Source organism: Canis lupus, chromosome X (genome assembly GCF_048164855.1).
Source record: "Canis lupus baileyi chromosome X, mCanLup2.hap1, whole genome shotgun sequence".
Classification (NCBI taxonomy): Eukaryota; Metazoa; Chordata; class Mammalia; order Carnivora; family Canidae; genus Canis; species Canis lupus.
In genome coordinates, this window is record NC_132876.1 from 82968938 (window position 1) to 82990469 (window position 21532).

The 21532-nt window shown below is 50.5% G+C and overlaps 1 protein-coding gene across 3 annotated transcripts in view; it reads left to right on the forward strand.

Annotated features, from left to right (window-relative positions):
- The first annotated feature begins 769 nt into the window (after positions 1-769).
- Positions 770-21532, forward strand: part of OTUD5 (OTU deubiquitinase 5) — a 28494-nt gene continuing 7731 nt past the window's right edge. The window contains exons 1-3 of one of the 3 annotated variants that reach the window (XM_072817718.1): positions 770-2136; positions 13496-13586; positions 21441-21505. In XM_072817718.1, coding sequence (XP_072673819.1) covers positions 1543-2136; positions 13496-13586; positions 21441-21505 — 750 coding nt within the window. In that variant the 5' untranslated portion in view covers positions 770-1542. Of the gene's footprint in view, positions 2137-13492; positions 13587-21440; positions 21506-21532 lie in introns of all 3 variants that reach the window. The other 2 variants (XM_072817716.1, XM_072817717.1) reach the window with 2 other exon arrangements.

Sequence of the window (21532 nt, forward strand, 5' to 3'; positions counted from 1 at the left end):
CTTCTTGACCGTCAAGCCTGGGATCCTTTTTTTTGCATGCCATTCAGACTAGTTTATTGAACACTTACTTACTATGTGCTAGACACAGCACTAGGCCCTTTACAAGCATTCATCTCTGATCCTTAAGTCATAATTACCACTTCCATGTTACAGAAAAGTAGTAAGTGCAGATGGGGTCTCCTGACTGGCTCAGTCCAAAGAGCATGCAACTCTTGATCTCGGGTGTTGTGAGTTCCAGCTCCACTGGGTACAGAGATTACTAAAAAATAAACAAAAAATTTTTTGAAAAACTGCAGATGGGGTGGGTGTTAAATGACTTGCCAAAATCAGTCACACAGGAGAGGCAGAGCTATGATTAGCTTGTAGCTCTCCCACCGCTCAAATACCACGGATTTTACCAACCCCCTTGCCAGGGGGGCTGGTAACAGCTCTGGCTCATAAACTTTTGCTCCATCCAGGTAAACTTAGTTGCGGGGGAAGGGGGGGCAGGAGGGCAGGTCGGAAAGGCTGTGCCGCGCTTGCGCACTAGCCACAGGGGCGGGGAGGTCAACGCGAGGGCGAGAGCGCTGCGGCGCCAAAGGTGTGTCTGCTTCCCAAACACCCAAGGTCCTCGCGAGGCAGGTCTGTCCCAGGGTTGGCCGGTCCAACGTGAGTGACGGCCTATCTTAACCAGTCACCGCAGAACTCGGCCTGTTGCCAGGGTGAAGCGGCGCCCGCCTCTCCTCTGGATGTGGATTTGCAGGTGGGTGGGACCGGAACTGACGCTTCAGGGGAGTGCTAGTGCTCTGGGAGTGTTGATATTTTCCAGTCAGTCCAGCTGACTGCGGCCAAGTTGGGAGCCTGGCAGGGGAAGCGCTTTCAAGATTGTCGTGCGCGGGGCCGGCCACGCTGCCCTGTTGTAGTACCGCCGCCTGCGAATTAGAGCCTCGGAGAGAGAAGAGAGTGTGACGGAGTGAACGAGAAGAAAGGCAAAGAACCGAGGCGCCGACTTTGACTGAAATCTGAGACCGAAGGCTCGGGAGGGCGATTGCTCGCATCTGATTGGTCCGTGGGCGTCATCGAGGACCTACGCAGGCGTCTCGATTGGTTGGTGCCCTCACTTGTTGTGGCGGCGGCGTAGAATTTTGCCCACGTACTTCCGAACGAGAGGCGGGGCCGTGCTCTGGCGCGCGTGCGCAGCGCCCCGGGGCCCCACCCGGTAGTTCAAGAACCTGCGAGGGGGCGGGGCGAGGAGGTGCTTGTTTTGGTTCTGTTTCCTTTGAAGCAGCAGTCCGGAACGAGCGAGCGTAGCAATAAGCTTGTTGGACTTGGAAAGGAGGCTACGACAAACTCGCCGCGGTGCTTTCATCTAGGACTTAACATCCGGGTTCTCCTGCCGCGTGACCCGCGCGCCACCGAGGGTTCTCGAACCGGTGCTTCAATCCCTTTATCCGGGTCTCGCCGATCCCGTCGTGCTTCGCGCACCACAGTAGCCCCCTCATCCGGGTTCTCTCCCAGCGTGCCCCGCGCCGGGTTTGCTGGGGGGTACTTGGCGGTGCCGCCATGACTATTCTCCCCAAAAAGAAGCCGCCGCCTCCCGACGCCGACCCCACCAACGAACCGCCGCCGCCCGGGCCGCTGCCCCCGGCGCCGCGTCGCGGCGGGGGTGTGGGCGTGGGCGGCGGCGGCACGGGTGTGGGCGGCGGCGACCGCGACCGTGACTCGGGCGTCGTGGGGGCCCGTCCTCGGGCCTCGCCACCGCCTCAGGGCCCGCTACCGGGGCCACCGGGAGCGCTTCACCGCTGGGCGCTGGCCGTGCCGCCTGGCGCCGTGGCGGGTCCGCGGCCACAGCAGGCCTCTCCTCCTCCCTGCGGGGGCCCTGTTGGTCCCGGCGGCGGTCCCGGCGACGCGCTGGGCGCAGCAGCGGCGGGTGTGGGCGCGGCGGGCGTGGTGGTGGGCGTGGGCGGAGCGGTAGGCGTTGGCGGTTGCTGCTCTGGGCCGGGCCACAGCAAGCGTCGGCGTCAAGCCCCCGGGGTCGGAGCGGTTGCAGGGGGCAGTCCAGAGCGTGAGGAGGTCGGCGCAGGTTATAACAGTGAAGACGAGTATGAAGCGGCTGCTGCTCGCATCGAGGCAATGGACCCCGCAACCGTCGAGCAGGTAATGGGCTGGGGGTGACAGGTGAGTGGGTATGGTGAATGGAAGTGCCCAGACTGGGTGGGGACCTAAGGAAGGCTGTTTGAGATCTTCCAAGGGACCTATGCTTTCTCCCGGAGCCTGGCATTCTTCTTTGATGGTAGGGGCTCGAGACACTCTCTTCCCCGCCCCCTACCAAGGACTTGGGGATCAGAAGCCCCAGATAAGATGGCGGACTTACCGATGCAGTCTGTGGTCCCTTCTGGAACCCGGAACCCTTACTCCAGTCCCTGAAAGCTCACGTACGACCAGTAGGTGGGAATGCCTCCTGAGAGGGGAGTCTCATGGCTCTGGGGGACCTGGTGTGTGTTTGATGCCTTGAGATTTCCTTTTTTCTGGGATAAGTCTCTAAGACGACTCCTTGTGTGAACACAAGTAAGGTAGAGACCTCAGGATAATTTTGAGCATCCCCGAGATACCTAAACCCTTTTCAGGGGTCTGAGAGACCGTTTATACAGGACAGCACTCCCACTTCCTTTTCGGGGAGACAGCCTAGGACCACGCAGAAGTCCGAGTCTGAGATTTCCTTAAGGGGCCTAAGTCTGCCTTCAAGGGCTTGAGACTCCCTCTTCTAGAATCAGGAGCCTGATGTACACACACATATATATTCCCTTTAGAGAAGGGGATCTTCTGAATTTTTATTAAGGGAGATAAAATTTCTTCGAGAGAGTTAAGATTCCCTTTGGGGACAAGGGCCAAAACTAACACTCGGACCAGAAACTACTAAGGTGCATGAGATTCATCCCTTTTCTAAGCGATAAGGGTATATGCTTCCTTTCAGTGGTCCCAGACCTCCTTGGGGCCAAGAGTCTGAATTTCTAAGAGCTGAAGCTTCTTTTAACTGATAGGCCTTCAGCTCTTCTGTCCCCCAACCTCCCCAGTCTGAACCTTTCTTCAAGAAAATAAGCCTCATTGTTTTGGGTACTTGAAGCTAAGATTCCCCATGCTTATGGATTGGGGCTTACAGAGATGGGGTTTGAAGCCTCTTCAGGAAATGGATACCCCCCACACAGAGGTCCCAGGCAAGGTGAGGTCTTTAGAGGTCCTTTTTAAATCAGGGATTGGTATCTGAGTGTTCTCCTTGGGTGGTCTGAGACACTCCCTCCACACACACAAACACAGGGATATGAGATCCTTCTACCCTGATTATGAGGGAATGAAACACAGCTTGGGTATGTAACAGCCCTTTCTCCCCCTGTAACAGGGATCTTAGCATCCCCTGCTCCAAAGGCCTGAGCTTCTTGTCAGGGATAGAAGATCTCTGCTTCAGGAACTGTAGCCAGATAAACTCTTCAGAGAACATGGTAGCATGGAGTCCCAGAGATGGAGCCTGAGGCCTACCCATAGATCTAAGTCTGCCTTCAGGGCCTGAGACCCATTGCACCAGGGACACTTGAGCTTGCCCTCAAGGACAAGAGACCCATACATATCCCAGTGACTGGTGTGTCTCTAGAGATGAGGTCTGGGTTTCTCACTTCAGGAAGACTCCTTCCACTTTGGGCCCTAAGTCTCTAGGGAATAGGGTCTCGGGTCTCCCCCTAAGAGTTTAAACTTTTTCTCCTGTGTGTGAGAAAACTCAGCCCACCTTAGGACCTGAGACTTGAGTTTGCCCTGAGTACTAAGTTCACCTCACTTCAGATCACATATGGGTACCCCAGTTACAGGGGCCTTTTTAGGGACATAATATATTTTGCTTTGGGGACTTGAGCCTCAGATTACTTGTGAACTGAATCCTGAGAACTATTCACTCCCCTTGGGACATGGGTAACATGGGATTCTGAGGAAGAGCCTCTTCCCACGGGACTAAGCTTCTCAGGGACAAGAAATCCTTCACCTTAGGGAGGGGCCTGAGGGGTCCTCCATACCTCCGCTTGGGTATGAGGCTCTGTCCCCCTCCCCTGCAACCAGGCAATCCTTTCTCACCAGTGAGAGGGAAATGAGGTCCTCTCTAGTGTGGCCTGAGACCTCCCCCATTGAACATAAAGACCTAGGTGCTCTTCATAGCAATAAGAACCCCTTACCTGAGCCCCCTCAGGCCAGGAAGTAGCTCCCTACTTTCTATGAGGAGGTTGTCAGGTACTGGGGACATGGTGGCTGAGGCCTCCTGTGAAGAACTAGGAGATACTCTTGCATTTCTCTAGTGTGGCCTGAGACCTCCCCCATTGAACATAAAGACCTAGGTGCTCTTCATAGCAATAAGAACCCCTTACCTGAGCCCCCTCATAGAAAGTAGCTCCCTACTTTCTATGAGGAGGTTGTCAGGTACTGGGGACATGGTGGCTGAGGCCTCCTGTGAAGAACTAGGAGATACTCTTGCATTTCTCCCTGACCCATCTCTTTGCTTCTCATTTCCAGGACCAGGGAAATGTTTTGATCTTCCTGAATTCCTTTCAACAAGCTTTTTTCTTCCCAGGGACATCCCCACTCTAGGGAAATTCTCTACCCATATTTATTTTTCCCTTGGTTCAGTAAATCTTTCTGTATTTCACAGGGGCCAGGGCCTTGTCATGAGCTTGTCTTGGGCCTTGTCTGTCCTTGCTTCCTTTCTACCCTTTGCTGCTAGAATAAATTGTCTGGGCCCACAGGGTCAGGAATTGTTTCTCTTCGTGGTTGGAGTAGTCTGCCTTTTATTCACAGAAATAGGGAGTGCTATGTCCCTGGTCCGAAGACATAAAGGAAGAAGGTTGTGTGCTGCCATGGTGACTAGAAAGAAATTTCCTTACACCCTGTTTACATCTTCTAGGTTCTCTCCCTTACACTTGTTCCCATAAGAACATGGAAGTAAAGCTCTATGATTGCATGATGTCTTCCCAATGACAGAGGAAAGGCTTTTCCTGTCTTCACACTTCTTAGAACAGAAGGAGAATAAGATGCTTCTCCCTGCCTCACCTTGTCCAACTTGGGACTTTTTTGGTGATAAGAGAGGAGAGTCTTCCTGCTGCTCCATCCAGTCTTGGTCCTGAACTGTCACCTGGGACATTTGTATTCTTGGAGGCCCATTAGATCTCCTGGGAAAGAAGAGAGTTGTTGGGAGGAAACTCAGATGGTGAAACCTTGTTTTGACTACTCAGATCTCCTGGTTGTTCAGATGCTGTGACTCCTTTAGGACTTCAGGAGCCCCTTTGGCACCCTGGGGTCCTAGTGCTGGGGAGGTGGTAGTGTCAGGGGTTTCCTTTTCCAGGCATGGCCACCTTACTGAGTCTACCCTGTGAAAAGAGTGGCTTTAAGTCTCCTGAGCTTGAGGACCCCACAGAGCATTTTCAGAAGGGGGCATGCATGCTCAGGTGATGGGAGAAGCCAGACCTGGCACTATAGCCAGGGTACCTGGATTCCCGCTCTGGCTCTGCTGGAGCTTTGCTGGATGAATCAGAATAGGTAGGTCTATATTTTCTGGGTCTCCATTTCTTCATTGGTCAGGTAAGGAGCTGGTGAAGTGTCATTTAGCTTTGGGATTTTAGGGAACTCAAGCCAAAGCCCTCTGGACCTAGAGGTAACAGAGAATGGTGGGTGTCTTTTGAGGAAAATCTGGGTTCCTCTCTCTCTCTCTCTTTCTCTCCCCCCCCCTTTTTTTCCCTCTCCACCATCCAAACTTGATGGGCAGGATAGATGTCTGTTCATTGTGAGGCTTGGGGTTGGCAGACAGTGATTTTTGTATCCAGTTGTATTATGGTGAATAAGCTTGGGGGTTACCTCTCAGGGAGCCTATTGGATGCTGTGGTTGTAGTGTGGGAAAAGTTTGGGCTTTGGAGCTGGGCAGGCCTGAGTTCAAACCCCAGAGTCCCTGCTTCGCTGATTTATGGCCTTAGGCTGACTTTTCAGCTGCTGCTGCTGCTGCTTTTTTTTTCCCCCCAAAAGGCCACCCCTGCCCCTAGGGTTATTGAGTGTATGAATACCTGACCTGGCCCACCTCTGAGCTTGGCTAATTATTTTGCAGTTTCCCCAGGATCATCTGGTTCCTCCTGGAATCCTTTGTAACAGGCAAGCTTTGGTATATAGGAATCTGCTGATTCCTTTGCTGGGAGATAGAGTCTCGGGGAGATAGAGTCTCGTAGCAGGAAGTAGTCCTTTCCTGGGCCATCTGGGTTTGAGTCCCATATCTTCAGGCACTTCCTCTTTCTGCACCTCAGTTTCTCCAGTCTTAAAATGGGTAACAGTGTGGAGGGAGGTTGGACTCATTTCTTGGAAGCTAATTGTGATCTCTTCTTTAATTCCCTGCTCCACACTCCCCTACCCATTTTGAAAGTTTCAGGTGAAGCTCTTTGGCTTATGGGGGTATGCTACAAAGTTTTCAAGCAGTGTTTGGCTTCTTTCTCCCCTGCCAGTGGTATAGGCCCTCGGGTTTGTTTAATTTTAACAGCTTTAATGAGATATTCTTCACACACCATAGAACTCACCAATTTAAAGTGCTTTTAGTGTATTCATAGAGTTGTGCGCTCATCACTATGATCAATCAGTTTTAGAACATTTTCATCACTTGTAAAAGAAGCCCTGCACCATCCCCATCCCCTAGTCCCCTCATCACCTCCCAGTCCCCAGCAACTATTAATCTACTTTTTGTCTCGATTAATTTGTCAGTTCTGAATGGTTCATGTAAATGGCATCATACAATGTGCAGTTCTTTGTATCTGGCTCCACTTAGCATATTATTTTCAGGCCTCATCCATGTTGTGTCATGCATCAGTACTTTCTTTTTGTTGCAAATAATAGAATCTTCATTTTTGAACCCACCTCCTCTTGCCCCCTCAGTGGCCCAGCAGTAGGTTTGGGGCGTTGTACTTTTCCCATTCTTTCTCCCTGGAGAGCCTGTGTTGCTCCTTAGCAGTGTGCCTGTGTTTTTCATTGGATGGGCTGCCTATGTTTTGCCCATGGAGCTGAGCCAGTGTTCCTGGGTGTTTTTAGGGGAGAGAGGGGTGGTCTTGGCATCAGGCTTGCTGGGACAGAGCTGTGAAGGCCAGAATACTAAACACCTTGGCCCTGGGCTCTAAGAAGACATCTGCCCACAAGCTGCCACTCCCCTTTCAGTGGCAGTGGCAGCTCATTCATTGATAGGCAGGGTGAGCAGCTTCCCAGACTCCAAGGAGGGAATTCCAGGCCCCTGATACCTTCATTCTGATCCTCTCCCTGAGGGGATGCTAGAGAGGTGGATCCTCTGGGACTGGAACCATGCCATATTGCTTCATGGGTCACACCAGGGAGTGCTTCAAGGGAGTTGTATTAGTTTCCTGTGGCTGCTGTGACAAATTGACACAAACTGAGTGGTCTAGAACAACAGAAATTTATTCCCTCATGGTGCTGGAAGCCAGAAGTCCATAATCAGTTTCATTGGGCCAAAATCAAAGTGTTGGCAGGGCTGCACTCGCTGCAGAGGTTCTGGAGAATCCAGAACTCTTCCAGATTCTGGTGGCTGCCGGCTTTCCTTGGTTCATGGCTGTATCACTCCAACCTCTTCATGTTTTCACACCATCTTCTCTGTTTATGTGCAGTCTCCTTTTCTGTGTCAGGACTTTGTCTGCTGTTCTAAGGACACTTGTGTTTGCATCTAGGTCCTACCCAGATACTCCAAAATAATCTCCCAATCTCAAGAGTTAAATCATACCCCCCAAAGACCCTTCCTTATTCTTTTTTTTTAAAGATTTTATTTATTCGTAAGAGGCAGAGACATAAGCAGAGGGAGAAGCAGGCTCCCTGAGCCTGATGTGGGACTCAATCTCAGGATCATGACCCAACTAAAGGCAGATGCTCAACCACTGAGCCACCCAGGCGCCCACCTTGTTCCTTACTAAGTAACAGTTACAGGTTCCAGGGATTAGGGACTGATTTCTTTGGGTGGTCATCATCTGGCCTCCTATAGGAGTCTTCTTATTTCCCTTTCAGGGAGAAGAGAATCCATTAAGTTCTCTCCTACTGGGCAAAGTCCTGTAATATTTGAGTCTTCTCAGTTACCCTGTTATTGGGAAGCTTGTTATTCCACCTCACAGTTTGGGAAACTGTGGAGTTTTCAGAGTGGTTCATCACATGGCTGATAATTGGTAGGGCTGGATTGGAACCTAAGTCAATTGGGTCCCACAGTGTGCTTCAGCTTCTCTTGGGCCTTTGGATCAGTAAATTGCAGAGTCTTGGCACCTGGGATCCCCTGATGTCAGCTTTACTCAGCCCCCTTGTGGAGGCTCCGAGACGTGGAGGGATTTGCCCACAGGCTCAGCAGTGGGCTTGTAAGATTCATCGTCTGGACTTGACTTTCTCAGGTCAGGGCATTGATGTAGCTTAAACTTATCAATGGCAAGGCTAGCCCCCATCCAGCCTTTCCTTCCTGGGCCACTTTGCTGAACAGCTCCCAAGTTGGCATCTTTCTCAGAGGCTCCTGTCCAGTTGGGGGAAGGAGGAGACTATGCTAGGGGCTTCTGGGACTCTAAACTCTTCCTGGAGCACAGGACCATGACCTCCCTGTTTTCTCTCCCAAAGGAAGAGGCAGGGTTTCAGCCAGACCCAAAGCCCTTAAGGCTGCAAGGCCAAAGCTAGTGGTTAGGGTCATGGTTTGGCCTCCAGATCCAGGCCAATCCCAGACAGCCCCAGGACCAAAGCCTTCCTAGTGCAAAGGGTATGCTCAGGCTTCCTTCATTTTGGGGGGCAAACCAGGACTTCTCCAGGATGGGCTGCCCGATATGTCTCCATGATGTGGCTCATGAGGCCTCCTCTGTTGCCTCTATACTAGGCTTTGCTGGTGCCCAAACCCCAGCTCTTTTTGACTTTGTCAAATGAGGATAATGCTTACTGCCACCTGGGCTGTGGTAAGAACAATTAAATGAAGTTACCCTTTGCATCAGGTACCTGGCATGGGCAGGCATCTGGCTAATATGAGCTGATCTTTTTTCCTGGCTCCTCCCTACTTACCTGCACAGTACTACCCAGGACTTTTAGCTGTGCTGGACTCTCATTGCTGGGCCGTTGGCATCCCCGGTGCTTTGTGGTAGAAGTGATGTTTTTATTTATTTTTTTAAAAGATTTTATTTATTTATTCATGAGCGACACACACAGAGAGAGGCAGAGACCCAGGCAGAGGGAGAAGCAGGCTCCACGCAGGGAGCCCAACACAGGACCCAATCCCGGGACCCCAGGATCACGTCCTGGGCCAAAGGCAGGCGCTAAACCGCTGAGCCACGCAGGGATCCCCAGAAGTGATGTTTTTAAATTAATTAAATCTCTACATCCAACTTGCGGCTTGAACTCACCAAGCTGAGATCACATGCTCCTCTGACTGAGTCAGCCAGGTACCCCTAGAAGTGATTTTCTTTCTTTTTTTTTTTTGATTAAGACTTTATTTATTTGATGGAGAGAACCAGAGAAGTGCAAGTGGGTGGGGGAATGGCAGAGGAAGAAGCAGGCTCCCCACTGAGTAGGGAGCCAGACGTCGGGCTCCATCCCAGGACCCTGGGATCACGACCTAAGCAGAAGGTAGACACTTAACCAACTGAGCCAACCAGGCGTCCCCAGAAGTGATTTCTTACCCAGTTATAGCACTATGTGTTCAACTCTTTCACTGCCCTGCTTACACTCGTGTGTGGTCTTTCCCTATTTGCCCATCCCCCCTAGCAGTTTGTGAGCTTGTCGGGGGGTAGAGACCAAGTCTGGTTCATTTCTCTGTCCTTGTTGTCAGGCTTATTATAGTCAGGGTCTGACTTAGCAGCTGCCTGGTAAACCTTTGTTGGATGAATAAGTAGGAGCCCCTCTCCTCTTTGATCCCATTCCCTCTCAATCTCTTTTTCCCCTCCACTCAAGGGCAGGAGGTTGCTGTGTGCCCTTTTTTAGAACTTCTCTTCTGTCCAGTGTGGACCTGTAGCCATAGTTGCAGCTTCCTTGCTGGTGACCCCTGGCTGGGAGATGGCTGTCCCTGCAGGGCAGGGATGGACTGGGGGAAACTGGCTAAGTGTGCTATTCCATAGCCTCTAGGGCAGGAGAGGCACATGCTGGAATATTGTGCACAAACAATGGTCTCTGTGCTGTCCATGGAAGCCCATTAAGGGTTTTCAGGTGCCTTTGTTATCTTTGGAAAGCCAGCCACACCTTCCTGGGGTGTGGGCCCTAATGGTGGAGCTGCTGGGCATTCCCTTGTCACCGCCCCCCTTCATCCCCTACTGTCCAGCCACCCTTGTGGGACTTGCTGCAGGCCCCTCAGTTGCATGTGGTCTCTGTCTATGCTAGTCTTACCCCTTCTGTGACTGATGACCTGTTATTTACCAAGCCTTTTCAGGCCCTGAAGCTCCTCTGAGCTTCTTGACTGCTCCATCAGGTAGGTCACCTATCCTCTATTTGATAGGAAGCTGAGGTTTGGAGAGTTCAAGTAGGTTACCTGAAATCACAGGGCAAGTGGGTGACAGCTGGGATTGGCATGCAGAGCCTCCATACCTAGTACTTCCTACTCTGCTGGAAATCTCACTCATCTGAGCTGGGGAAAAGTGGCCTGCAGAGAAGGGATTCCCCTGTCTAGTCAGCATTAGCCCAGATCCTGTAAATCCTGGGGCAGGGTGATATCCCAGAGGAGCAGGTTTGGGATTTCTGGTCCCTAGCCTGGATGCTGGATAAGCCTGGCTTCTTCCTGTGGCCAGGAGAGGGCGTAAGGGGCCTGGGAAAGGTCTGCTGCTTCTGGTTTTGTTTTGAAATGGAAAATATGTTATAAGTGACACGTGGACATTATTATTTTTTTATAGACTTAACTTTTTAGAGCGGTTTTAGGTTCACAGCAAAACTGAACAAGAGTTCCCATATTGAGGTGCCTGGGTGGCTCAGTCAGTTAAGTGTCTGCCCTCGGCTCAGGCCATGATCAGGGTTCCCTGCTCTGCTGGGAGTTGGCTTCTCCCTCTGCTGCTCCCCCCGCCCCCTGCTTGTGTGTGTGCATGTACGCTCTCTCTCAAATCTTTTTTTAAGATTTTATTTATTCATGAAAGACAGAGGCAGAGGGAGAAGCAGGCTCCCTGCAGGGAGTCTGATGTGGGACTCGATCCCCGGACCCCAGGATCATGCCCTAAGCTGAACGCAGACACTCAACCACTGACCCACCCAGACGTCCCATAAATAAAATCTTTTTTTTCTTTTTCTTTTTTTTTAAGATTTTATTTATTTATTCATAGAGACACACACAGAGAGAGAGGCAGAGACACAGGCAGAGGGAGAAGCAGGCTCCATGCAATGAGCCCGATGTGGGACTCGATCCTGGGTCTTCAGGATCACCCACCCCCCCACCCCCCCCACCCCCCCCCACCCCCCCACCCCCACCCCCGGGCTGCAGGCGGCGCTAAACCGCTGCGCCACCGGGGCTGCCCCTTTCTTTTTTTTTAAAAAAAAAAAAAAAAAAAAAAGAGTTCCCAGGCAGCCCGGGTGGCTCAGCAGTTTAGCGCCACCTTCAGCCCGGGGCGTGATCCTGGAGACCCAGGATGGAGTCCCACGTCGGGCTCCCTGCATGGAGCCTGCTTCTCCCTCTGCCTGTGTCTCTGCCTCTCTGCCCCCCTCCTCCCATCTCTCATGAATAAGTAAATAAAATCTTAAAAAAAAGAGTTCCCATATTGAACAGGGAGTTCCCACATAACCCCTGCCCCAAACATGCATAGTCTCCCCCATTATTAATATCCCCTACCAGAGTGGTGCATTTATTACAATCAGTGTTCATGTAGGACACATCATAATCACCTGAAGTCCACAGTTCACATTAGGGTTCACTCTTGGTGTTGTACATTCTGTGGGCTTGGACAAATGTATAATGACATGTAACCACCGTTGAAGTACCATACGGGGACACCTGGGTGGCTCAGCGGTTGAGCACCTGCCTTTGGCTCGGGGCATGATCCTGGGGTCCTGGGATCGAGTCCCGCATCGGGCTCCTTGCATGGAATTTGCTTCTCCCCCTGCCTGTGTCTCTTCCTTTCTGTGTGTGTCTCTCTCATAAATAAATGAATAAAATCTTTTTAAAAAATACCATACAGAGGGTGTCTGGATGGCTCAGTCATTTAAGCATCTGCCTTCGGCTCAGATCATAATCCTGGGGTCTGTGATTGAGGCCCACATTGGGGCTCCCTGCTCAGTGAGGTGTCTGCTTCTCCCTCTCTCCCTCCCCCCCCACTTGCACATGAGCTCTTTCTCTCTAATAAATAAATCTTTTTTTAAAAGTATCATACAGAGTAGTTTCACTGCCCTAAACATCTTTTCTGCTGCTTCATCTCTTCATTATTTTTTTAAAAGATTTTATTTATTCACGAGAGTGAGAAAGAGGCAGAGACATAAGCAGAGAGAGAAGCAGACTCCCTGCAGGGAGCCTGATGTGGGACTTGATCTCAGGACCCCAGGATCACAACCTGAGCCGAAGGCACACTCTCAACCACTGAGCCACCCAGACATCCCTCTTCATTATTTTTTAAGTCTGAAGATCCACATTTGTATAGGCTTACTACACCTGAACCTTTGGGGTATACACCTGGTGTGTATACTGTGTGCTATGTAACACCTCTGGTGGGGTCTGTGGCAGTACCTCATAACTCAAAACACCTGAATGTTTCTGCATGATAATGTTTGAACATACACCTTCAAGTGGGATAAATAGGTTCTCACCAGCTCAGATCAGGTTATGATGGCAAATGAATTAGGAGACTTTTGGTTTTCAAAGCTTTTGGAGTTCTGGAATTTTGGACAAGGGATTGCATACCTCTCATGAAAGAAGGTCAAATAAAACCATCTATAATACCAACTTTTAAGGATAGTTTGTCGTATGGTCTTTGCAAGTTTTCTGTGTTTATATTCATATACATAAATGCGTATACTTTAAATGCGTTCAGTTATAAGTGAGATGTGATGTTTGCGTTTTGCTTTATACAATATATCTTGGCATTCCCTAGCTATACGTAGGGCTTGGGATCCAGGTTCTAGCCAGTTATTCCCTCCTCAACGGCTTCCCTATTCTAAGTGGCTAAAGGGTCACCAGGTTAAACTCCTTGAGATATAGCCAAGTTCTTTCCCTGCCCCATCCCCAGGTAGCCAGGTCTGGGCCTTTGGCTGCCTGTGGGAGCCCAGTATTGGATTCCCAGCATGGTCACCAGGGTCAGTCAGACAGCAGATGAGACCCTTCTGGGATCAAGTCTCGTACTCACACAATGATTACTTTCCTAAAAGAAAAGGTCTCCTCTTCCACATGCATGGAGTGTCAAGCAAGGCTGGGAACTTGACCCTGACCAGTGTCCTTTCAGCCAGTTAGCCAGGCCCTTTGGGAACTGGAGGGCAGGGCCCTAGGGAGGGGGTACAGGCCTTTCCTGTTGCTGACCCCCGCCTCTTCCTCCAGCAGGAGCACTGGTTTGAAAAGGCCCTGAGAGACAAGAAGGGCTTCATCATCAAGCAAATGAAGGAGGACGGCGCCTGTCTCTTCCGGGCTGTAGGTGAGTCTCTGCCTCAGCCTTCAAGGGGCCTAGGGCTGCCCCTGAGCTGTTTCTAGTGTTTATTAGGAGTAATCTCTGAGACTGCTGAGGATTGAGCTTACTGGTGATTCAAGGACTCCGGGCCCCAGCCTCAAGTTAGTATCTGGCCTCTATCCTTTGGTCATAAGGCAGTGCATTGGTGTGAAAGTAATAATAATAACCATAATAGTGATAAAAAATAATGTTACTTAGGGACAGATTGCACTATCAGACACCAAAGGAAACCTTTTTTCATTCTTCCCCAAGCTAGGTAAAGGTAGGGACTATTGTGACTATTGTGGTTTCCATTTGTCAGAAGAGACAAATAGCTTTTTTTTTTTTTTTTTTTTTAGACAAATAGCTTAGAACAGAGAAGTGACTTGCCCAGGGTCAGATAGTAGAATTGGAAGTCTTTGGGTTGGGTTAGTCTGAGGCCCATGTTCTTAACCACAGTACACTGCTGTCACCCTGGGATCATAGACTTTTTTAAAACTTACACAAAAGAAGAATAGTGAATTCTCGTGTACATCCATTATTCATCTTCAAAATAGTCATCAACACATGGCTAGCCTTGTTTCATCACTACCTTGCCCACTCTTTTTACTCTCCTGAAACAGCATTTTTAAAGCAAAATCCCAACATTGAATCTTTTTGTTTGTAAACATTTATGTACATTTCTCTGACAGATAAGAATTCTTTCTTTCCTAACATAACCGGTGTCATTATTCTACCTAACAACATTCATAATTTCTTCATACCATCTACTATCCAGCTGGAGTGACATCTTTGAGGCTTCTCTGGCTCTGAATCTATGACCCAGGCAGTTTGAAGGTCTTGTGCTAGCATCCAGGGGAACTTTGGTAATGTGATTTGATCCTTCCACTGGGGCTGTGGTATCTCTCAGGGAAAAGGGCCCTCTGATAGGAGCCTTGAGGTAGGAGTCAGAAACCCTGTCTTCTAGTTCTGGCCGTGATTCAAAAACTTCCATTTTTCCAAAAATCTGTTAAATTGTGTTGATTCTGAAGGGCTCCTTGAATCTTTACAAGGTCTGCTATTCTCTCACCATGTGGCTAGCCCCCATGTCTACTGGTGGGCTGGACTGACCCAGGCTCCACTCCTGATTGTGCCACTGATTCTTGGTATGAACCTGGACAAAAGCTCTTTTTCCCTGAGCCTGTTTTTGAAGCTGTAACGGAGGCCAAAGACCCAGAGTTGTGACAATTAAATGAGATTACTTCAGTAAATTCCTTCAGTGCCTCTGACACCTAGTAGACCCCCAGGGAACAGGATAGCAGATGGTAAAGTCTGAATGCTGTTTACACTAGTGTCTCAAAACCACAAATGTTTTGTCAAATGGGTGGAAGAAGTTGAGTGGGGTGAGTGCTTGCCTCTTCGTTCTGCCAAGCAGAAGAGTTGAGTTCAGGCAGTAGATTCTGCCAGTCTGGCAAAATCCCACTCCTACTTGTGGTTCAAGCCTGTGTTCTCCCTGGGATGTTTCCTAGAGAAAGAACTGGGTTTTGGGGCATCTTGGGCCAAAGGAAAGCAAAGAAAGAATAGGTAAGGGCCTGTTAGGTGCTAGGCCCTATGCTGAACCCTCAGGATGGATATGGGGTGAATGGGGCTGCTGGTAGACTGAAAGGAAGAGAATACAGCCAGGCACCTGGGTCTAGGGTGGTTTTTGAGACAGATGTTAGGGCTGGCAAGGACCTGGCTTGTGCAGTAACCCATATCAACAGTAAAGTTTCATGTGTGTCCGTCCAGCTGACCTCCTCAAACACCCTCTGACACCCCCCACCCCCCCACCCCCGCCTCTTTGGGCCTTCCAGTAAAGGGCCTGAGCTTACAGGAAGAGGTGACCGCGGCAGGTTGAAGGCCTTTCCCTATCAGCACTCTGGCTACCCATTTCCCCCAACTGGGCTGCCCTTGGCTTTTCTCTGTAAAACCTCAGAAGCCCCATGGTCACCCCCTGGAAGTGCGTGGCCCCTGGGTCTCTAGTCCTCATCTGGAGGTTTCCCTGAGGCAGAGTGCACAGGACATGTGCCTGGGAAGGGGACTTTGTCCTCAGGCTTTCTACTGCCCCTCTGCTTCCAGCCTAGCTTGTACTGGGACAGTACAAGCAACTGGTAGAAGTTGCCCTGAGCTCCAAGTGAGGAGGCCTACAGGTTCTAGCTTCCTGCCACGCATTTCATAGTGGAAGAAGCACATAACTGAAGGCTGGAGCTGGAGGGGGAATTACACACAGTCTGCTCTGTTGTTCCCTGACCCTGTTTGCTGGCATTCAGCTGGGTGCTTCAGATTCATCTGTAAAATTGGGATTATTATTCTATGAGATGGGAGAAGATTAAGGCTCAGGGAAGGGAAATGACATGCTCAGGGTCATTAGTGGCAGAGCTGGCATGGGAACCCACAGGTGTCCAAAGGACACGTTCTTTCTATGACCCTGGGAAAGCCCTAGCTTCTCAGCTTGGCTATTAACTGGCTGGGTGACTGACCTCAGCTATATTCCTTGACCTCTCTGGGCCTTACTTCCTCCATTTAGGAGCCTGTGGTCCTCTACTGTTGGGAATCCTGAGGCAGGTGGCTTTCTACCCTCAGATTTGCCTCTGAGGTGTGGGTGTCTCTAGTGTGAACCAGTGTTCACTGCTCTTTCCCAGCACCCCTTGTTGGGGACTTGTGAGCATCAGTGAAGGCTTGGATGGATGGATGGAGTAGAAGTAGGAGTCTGAGTTCCTGAGGTATCCTGTGGCCCACCCTGCCCCTTCTAGGCTCAGATAACCTCCTCCTGGAAACATGAGTCTGCCGCTCTCTTGCCCTCTCCACATATAACTTTTACTCAGCAAAAACCTCTGGCCCTGGCCTTTGTAGGCAAAGTGAAGGCCACACATGCGTCTCTCTGGGCCATGGGAAGCAGCTGGAGCTGTATATGTTACAGTGATGGGGCCCAGAACATTAGCCTGGACCATCAGCATTGGAAGGATGGATTTTCAATTAATTTTGACTGTTTTATAAATGGGAAAACTGAGCCCTTACGAGAAAGCCAGGACCCTATTCTGGTCACATAGCCAGTGTCAGAACACCGGTTTGAGGTTGAACTAGGCCAGGAGGAGAAGATTCCCATGGACTATTATGTACACCAGTTTCCATTGGGCTCTTTTGCCCTGCTTCCTTAGTTTTCCCATCTTTGCCATGGGAATCCTTGAGTAGAGGAGTGGGCATCTCAGAGACCAAGCTATTAAGAGGACTGAGTTGTGTTTCCTCTCACCGAGGGTGTCTCCCCCCACTGAAGGTGTGCCATTTGGGGTCGTGGGCCAGGTGCACACCGCAGCTGCTTGACAGGCAAGTGAGGCCTTTTTCCTGGCTCATCTTCTCAGTGAGGCCAGGATTCCCACTGGGCCAGGAAGCAAGTGGGGAACAGATCAAGTTCCTGTCTCCTCCTGCTGCTGTGTGTACACACATTTGTGTGGTTTGTTTTTAGATTCCCTGCAGACACCAGGCTTCCTTTTCTGTCCTCAGCAGAACTTGCCGTGGCTCTTCTAGCAGGCAGGCAGGCAGCAACCTGGTGGGGAGGCAGTTCCCAGGTGCCTCTAAAACAAATGGTAGGGCCCTGTACTTAAACACCTTTAGATAGTCCAGGCTTTCCTGTCTTGCTTCTCCACATAACTCTTTGGCAAATAGTGGCTATTTTAGGGAGCCTGAGGAGGAGGAGGGATTACAGTGGTTTGGAGGACCTTCCCCCAGGCAGTAGGGGAAGGAGGTTGAGGCAAGTCTGTTAGAGCTATCAGCTATTTCTCCCTCCCATGGCAAAGGGTAGGAAGGAGGTGGCAGTGCTGTTTTGTACAGCTTTGTCTCTCATCCAGCCTTTAGTCTTTCTTGGTTAGCAGCAAGGGTAGTTAGTTATTGAGTGGGATAGGTCTCTGTAGTTGTGAGGGTGGTATGGGTATTTGGCTCAGGGAACATCTTTGGAGGATCTGCCGGCTTTGTGTGTGTGTGTGTGCGCGCACATGTGTATTTCTATGCTGGTGTCTCAGCGTGCTCAGAGAAAGGACAGATGTGGGGTGTGGGGAGGTAAGATTTATGCTGACCTCTCTGTAAATTCTGCCCACTCCCAGGCCTTTCCTGGGTTCCAGCTGGTTCCTACTTGTGCAGGTAGGGAAACTGAGGCAGGCAGAATCAAGCCTTTCTCTAGGCAGGCAGATGGAGGGGACAGCTAGATTGGGAGTAGTGGTACACTGGAGCATCAGTGTTTGAAGTCACCAGTTAAACTCTTGGAGAGCCTGGCCTTTACCTTCACCCTCTCTAGATATGTGACCTTGGGCCAACTGTGCCATATTTTTCAATCTCATCCCTCCTGTGTAAAGTAGAGCTTTTTTGGGTCAAGATAGGATAAGTTGGAATGTGCAAAGGCCTTGGTGGAACCAATTCTGCTATCATCCTGAGGATTTCTGAGCTCTCTTTGGGTTGGGGATAGAGGTGAGGTAGTGGGGGACCCCCTTCAGCTGGACTCTGGGAGGGGAGAGCAGGTGCAGATTGCCCACAAGTGCAGCGTCAGCAAGAAGAGGAGTTTCGGTTTCTATCAAAACAAGGTCTCTGAATTCCCCTACCTCTGCAGGTCCATTGGGCCCTTTTCCCTACCTTGGCCCCCACAGGGAAGTCCAGCTTAGCCCCTTGTCCCCCGTGCCAACTCACTGAGGGGAGGAGAGCTTTCTGGAGGACAAAGGTGGGGCTAGCAAAGTCAGACAAGCACTTCCTCAATGGGGAGGACTTGCTGTGTTTTATCCCTGCCTTGGATGGTTATCCCACCTTAATATCATTGAAAAGATCCTTTTTTTCTCTCATTGGGGACGTATTCTTACTCGGTTTCCTTGGTGTTTAGATACACGTATTTTCTTCCGCATTTATGATCCCCAAACTCTAGGGTATATCTTAGAATCAGTGAGGTGGGTGGTGCCGCTGCTTCCCACCACCCAACAGAAGCTGTCTTTTAAACACATGTACGGTACCATCTGTCAGTGCATCTCAGGATTGAGGAAAGAAAGGGTATTTTACAGGTGGGTGGAGAAAGTCACTTAAGGACCCCGTTTTGTGTGAAGCCTAGACTCCTGGTTTAATGTTAATGTGATTGGTGAAGATTTGAACTATGGACACAGAATGGAGACCTATGGATCTTTGGATTCAGGAAAGGTAGTTAGCAGGACCTGCTGGTATGAGGAGGGACACCCTAGACTCCTTGTCCAGGGCTTTCCTCTGGCTGAGGAAGTGCAGCAGAAATGAGGAAGGACATAATAGGTGGTTCCGGTGACATTCTGATTGACTTGGGGAGGGTTAGCTATCTGAAAGAGTCCTTGTCCACTCAGGACAGAGGGAGCCCCTGGGTTCATTTCTTGAACACATGGTACACCTTAGGCATCCAGAAAACCCTACCCCTGGTCTCAACAGCCCCCTGTGAAAGGGAGAGGAGTTATTCTCCCCACTTCATGGATGAAGACGTTATGGCCTAGAGAGCTCGAGAAGACCTTGTCCAGTGCCGCACAGCTAGGAGTCAGCAAAGCCTTTCTGCTAGGCAAAGGGGCTAATGGCAAGGGATAGGGGGTGGTTGGGGTGCTTTGTTAGCTTCCTGCAGCTCCCTTCCCTGTTCTAGTCTCCCCTTTCTGCCATTTTCTTGGCATCTGGCACCTCAGGTAGAACCATCTCTCAGGAAATGCCTGTTGATCCTTTCTGAGGAACCTCTCAGCCACCTCCTTGAGCTTGGCAGGCCAGCCCCTATTTAACCCCTTTGCTGCCATCTCAGTTCCTGTTTACTGCAGCTGCTGGCAGCACTGCCTCCTCAGCACCCCAAGCTCCTTCTACATAAATAGCCCTGGCAGCCACAGCGGGCTCTGTGGTCCTGGCTTCTAAGAAAGGCGGTAGCAGGGGGCCCCAGCCTCTGCGCAGGGCACGTGACTAGCTGGAAGTGCTGTTGTGGGGGGGGGGGGAGAGTGTGGCCGCAGAACCCACATCCTTGTTTACATGGTGAAGGGGCTACCCCTTCCTGCCTTCACAACTCCCCTCCCCCTCCGGTCTCTGCACCTCCGTGAGAGGCCGTGAGATAGGCATGGGCCCCATTGCCCCATTTTCTATCTCAGAGTAGAGTAGCCTTTTTCTCCTTATCTCATAGATTCCTCCAGGGAGGGAGGGGGGAGGGCAGTGAAGGCATTCTTCTGACGATTATTCAAAGGTAGATTGGCAGTCATGGAACAACACTGGGGTGTTCCCTGTGGGACCCTGCCCATGCCCCAGTGTCCCAGGGAGATTCACATCAGAGAAGCAGTCCTTCGGGGAGACAGGGAAATTGTCTCTTTGTCTTAGCCAGTGGACATCAGGCGTGCCTTGTCTTCAAGCCCACTTTAATTTCCCAGGGAGAAGGCTCCCTGGCTCCCCCAGCCTGTCCATCCACACAACAGGCTGTTTCCCATTTCCCGAACTGTATTGGGCCTTGAGCTGCAGTGGACTTGGCTGTGACCTGCTCTCGGCACTCAGTGGGAGTCAGAGTGGTCAGGCAGAGGAAGCCTGCACACACCTTTAATAAATCTGGTGATAGAAGTGCTCTGGATGGTGGGAGGGGTGGAAAACTATATAAAGTATACATGGGTTTCTGACAAATAGGCAGCCGAGAATGGTGGAAAAAATGCCCTGAAAAGAGGAAATGGCATGGGTGAAGATCCCACAAGTAAGGCAGGGGGAGCCTGGTTCGTTCTTTGATCAAAACCCCATGACTGACCATTTGGGCCATAGGCTGCCTTTCCTGAATTAAGCTTAAGTTATGTTCACCTGTGTCTTATTTCTTTTGCTAGATGGTGTGCTGCTTGCATACAGGGGCAGGATTTTACTCCCCCTTGTCACCTTCACACTACCCCACATTCCAGTCCCACTACGGGTAGGGGACTCTGATTTACTGAGTTACTGCTCTGTCCCAAGCCTAGTGCTGGTCACCTTACACCCATTATCTCCTTGATCCTACAGGAGACCTGCCAGGGAGTTATCCTGCTTATTCCTGTTTTACATGTGAGGCATGTGAGGCTCAGGACACTTGGGCTGCTTGCCTCTGGTTGTTTAGCTCACTAGTATCTGGCAGAACTGGGCATGGAGCCCAGTTATTTTTATTGTTCTTTTTTATTTTTTTAACCTACGAAGGCCATGCTGGCTCCCATGGGTCAGGAAAACTGAATTCTAGAGTTGAATCTGTCAGACTGACTTGCTGTGTGACCTTGGTGAAGCCACATACTGTCCCTCAGCCTCCTCATGTGAAGAGTGAGGGGGAGAGTGTGGAATTGCTGGTGCTCGAGGCCACTTAGGGGACTTAAAATGTTTGTTGACTTGTCTGAGTAGCCAGGCAAGCCCTGGACAAAGTCATCTGCCTGAGAGGCCTGATGACAAGAACTCTCTTGTTCTTATTTTTTTTATAATGTTTTTATTTTATTTTTTTTACTTTTTAAATTTTTTAAATTTGCTTATTCATGAAAGACAGAGAGAGGCAGAGACATAGGCAGAGGGAGAAGCAGGCTCCATGCAGGGAGCCCAATGTAGGACGTGATCCAGGATCACACCCTGGGCTGAAGGCGGCGTTAAACCGCTGAGCCACCCGTGCTGCCCTCTTTTGTTCTTAAAGACTGTTCCTGCCTGTCTCTTTTTTTTTCCCATGACCCCATTCCAGCCCACAAAGCCAAGCACTCTCCAGGCCATAGCGTAGGAGGAGTTTTCCTGGCCCCAGCCCTCCACCTCCAGGGATGTTCCATGACTCCGAACTCTTCTCTGGTGGTAGCTCTTGACCCCTGCCTCTCCTTTCTTCTGTCCCCACAGCTGACCAGGTGTATGGAGACCAGGACATGCATGAGGTTGTGCGAAAGCATTGCATGGACTATCTGGTGAGAGACCCTGCAGAGGCCTTGGGG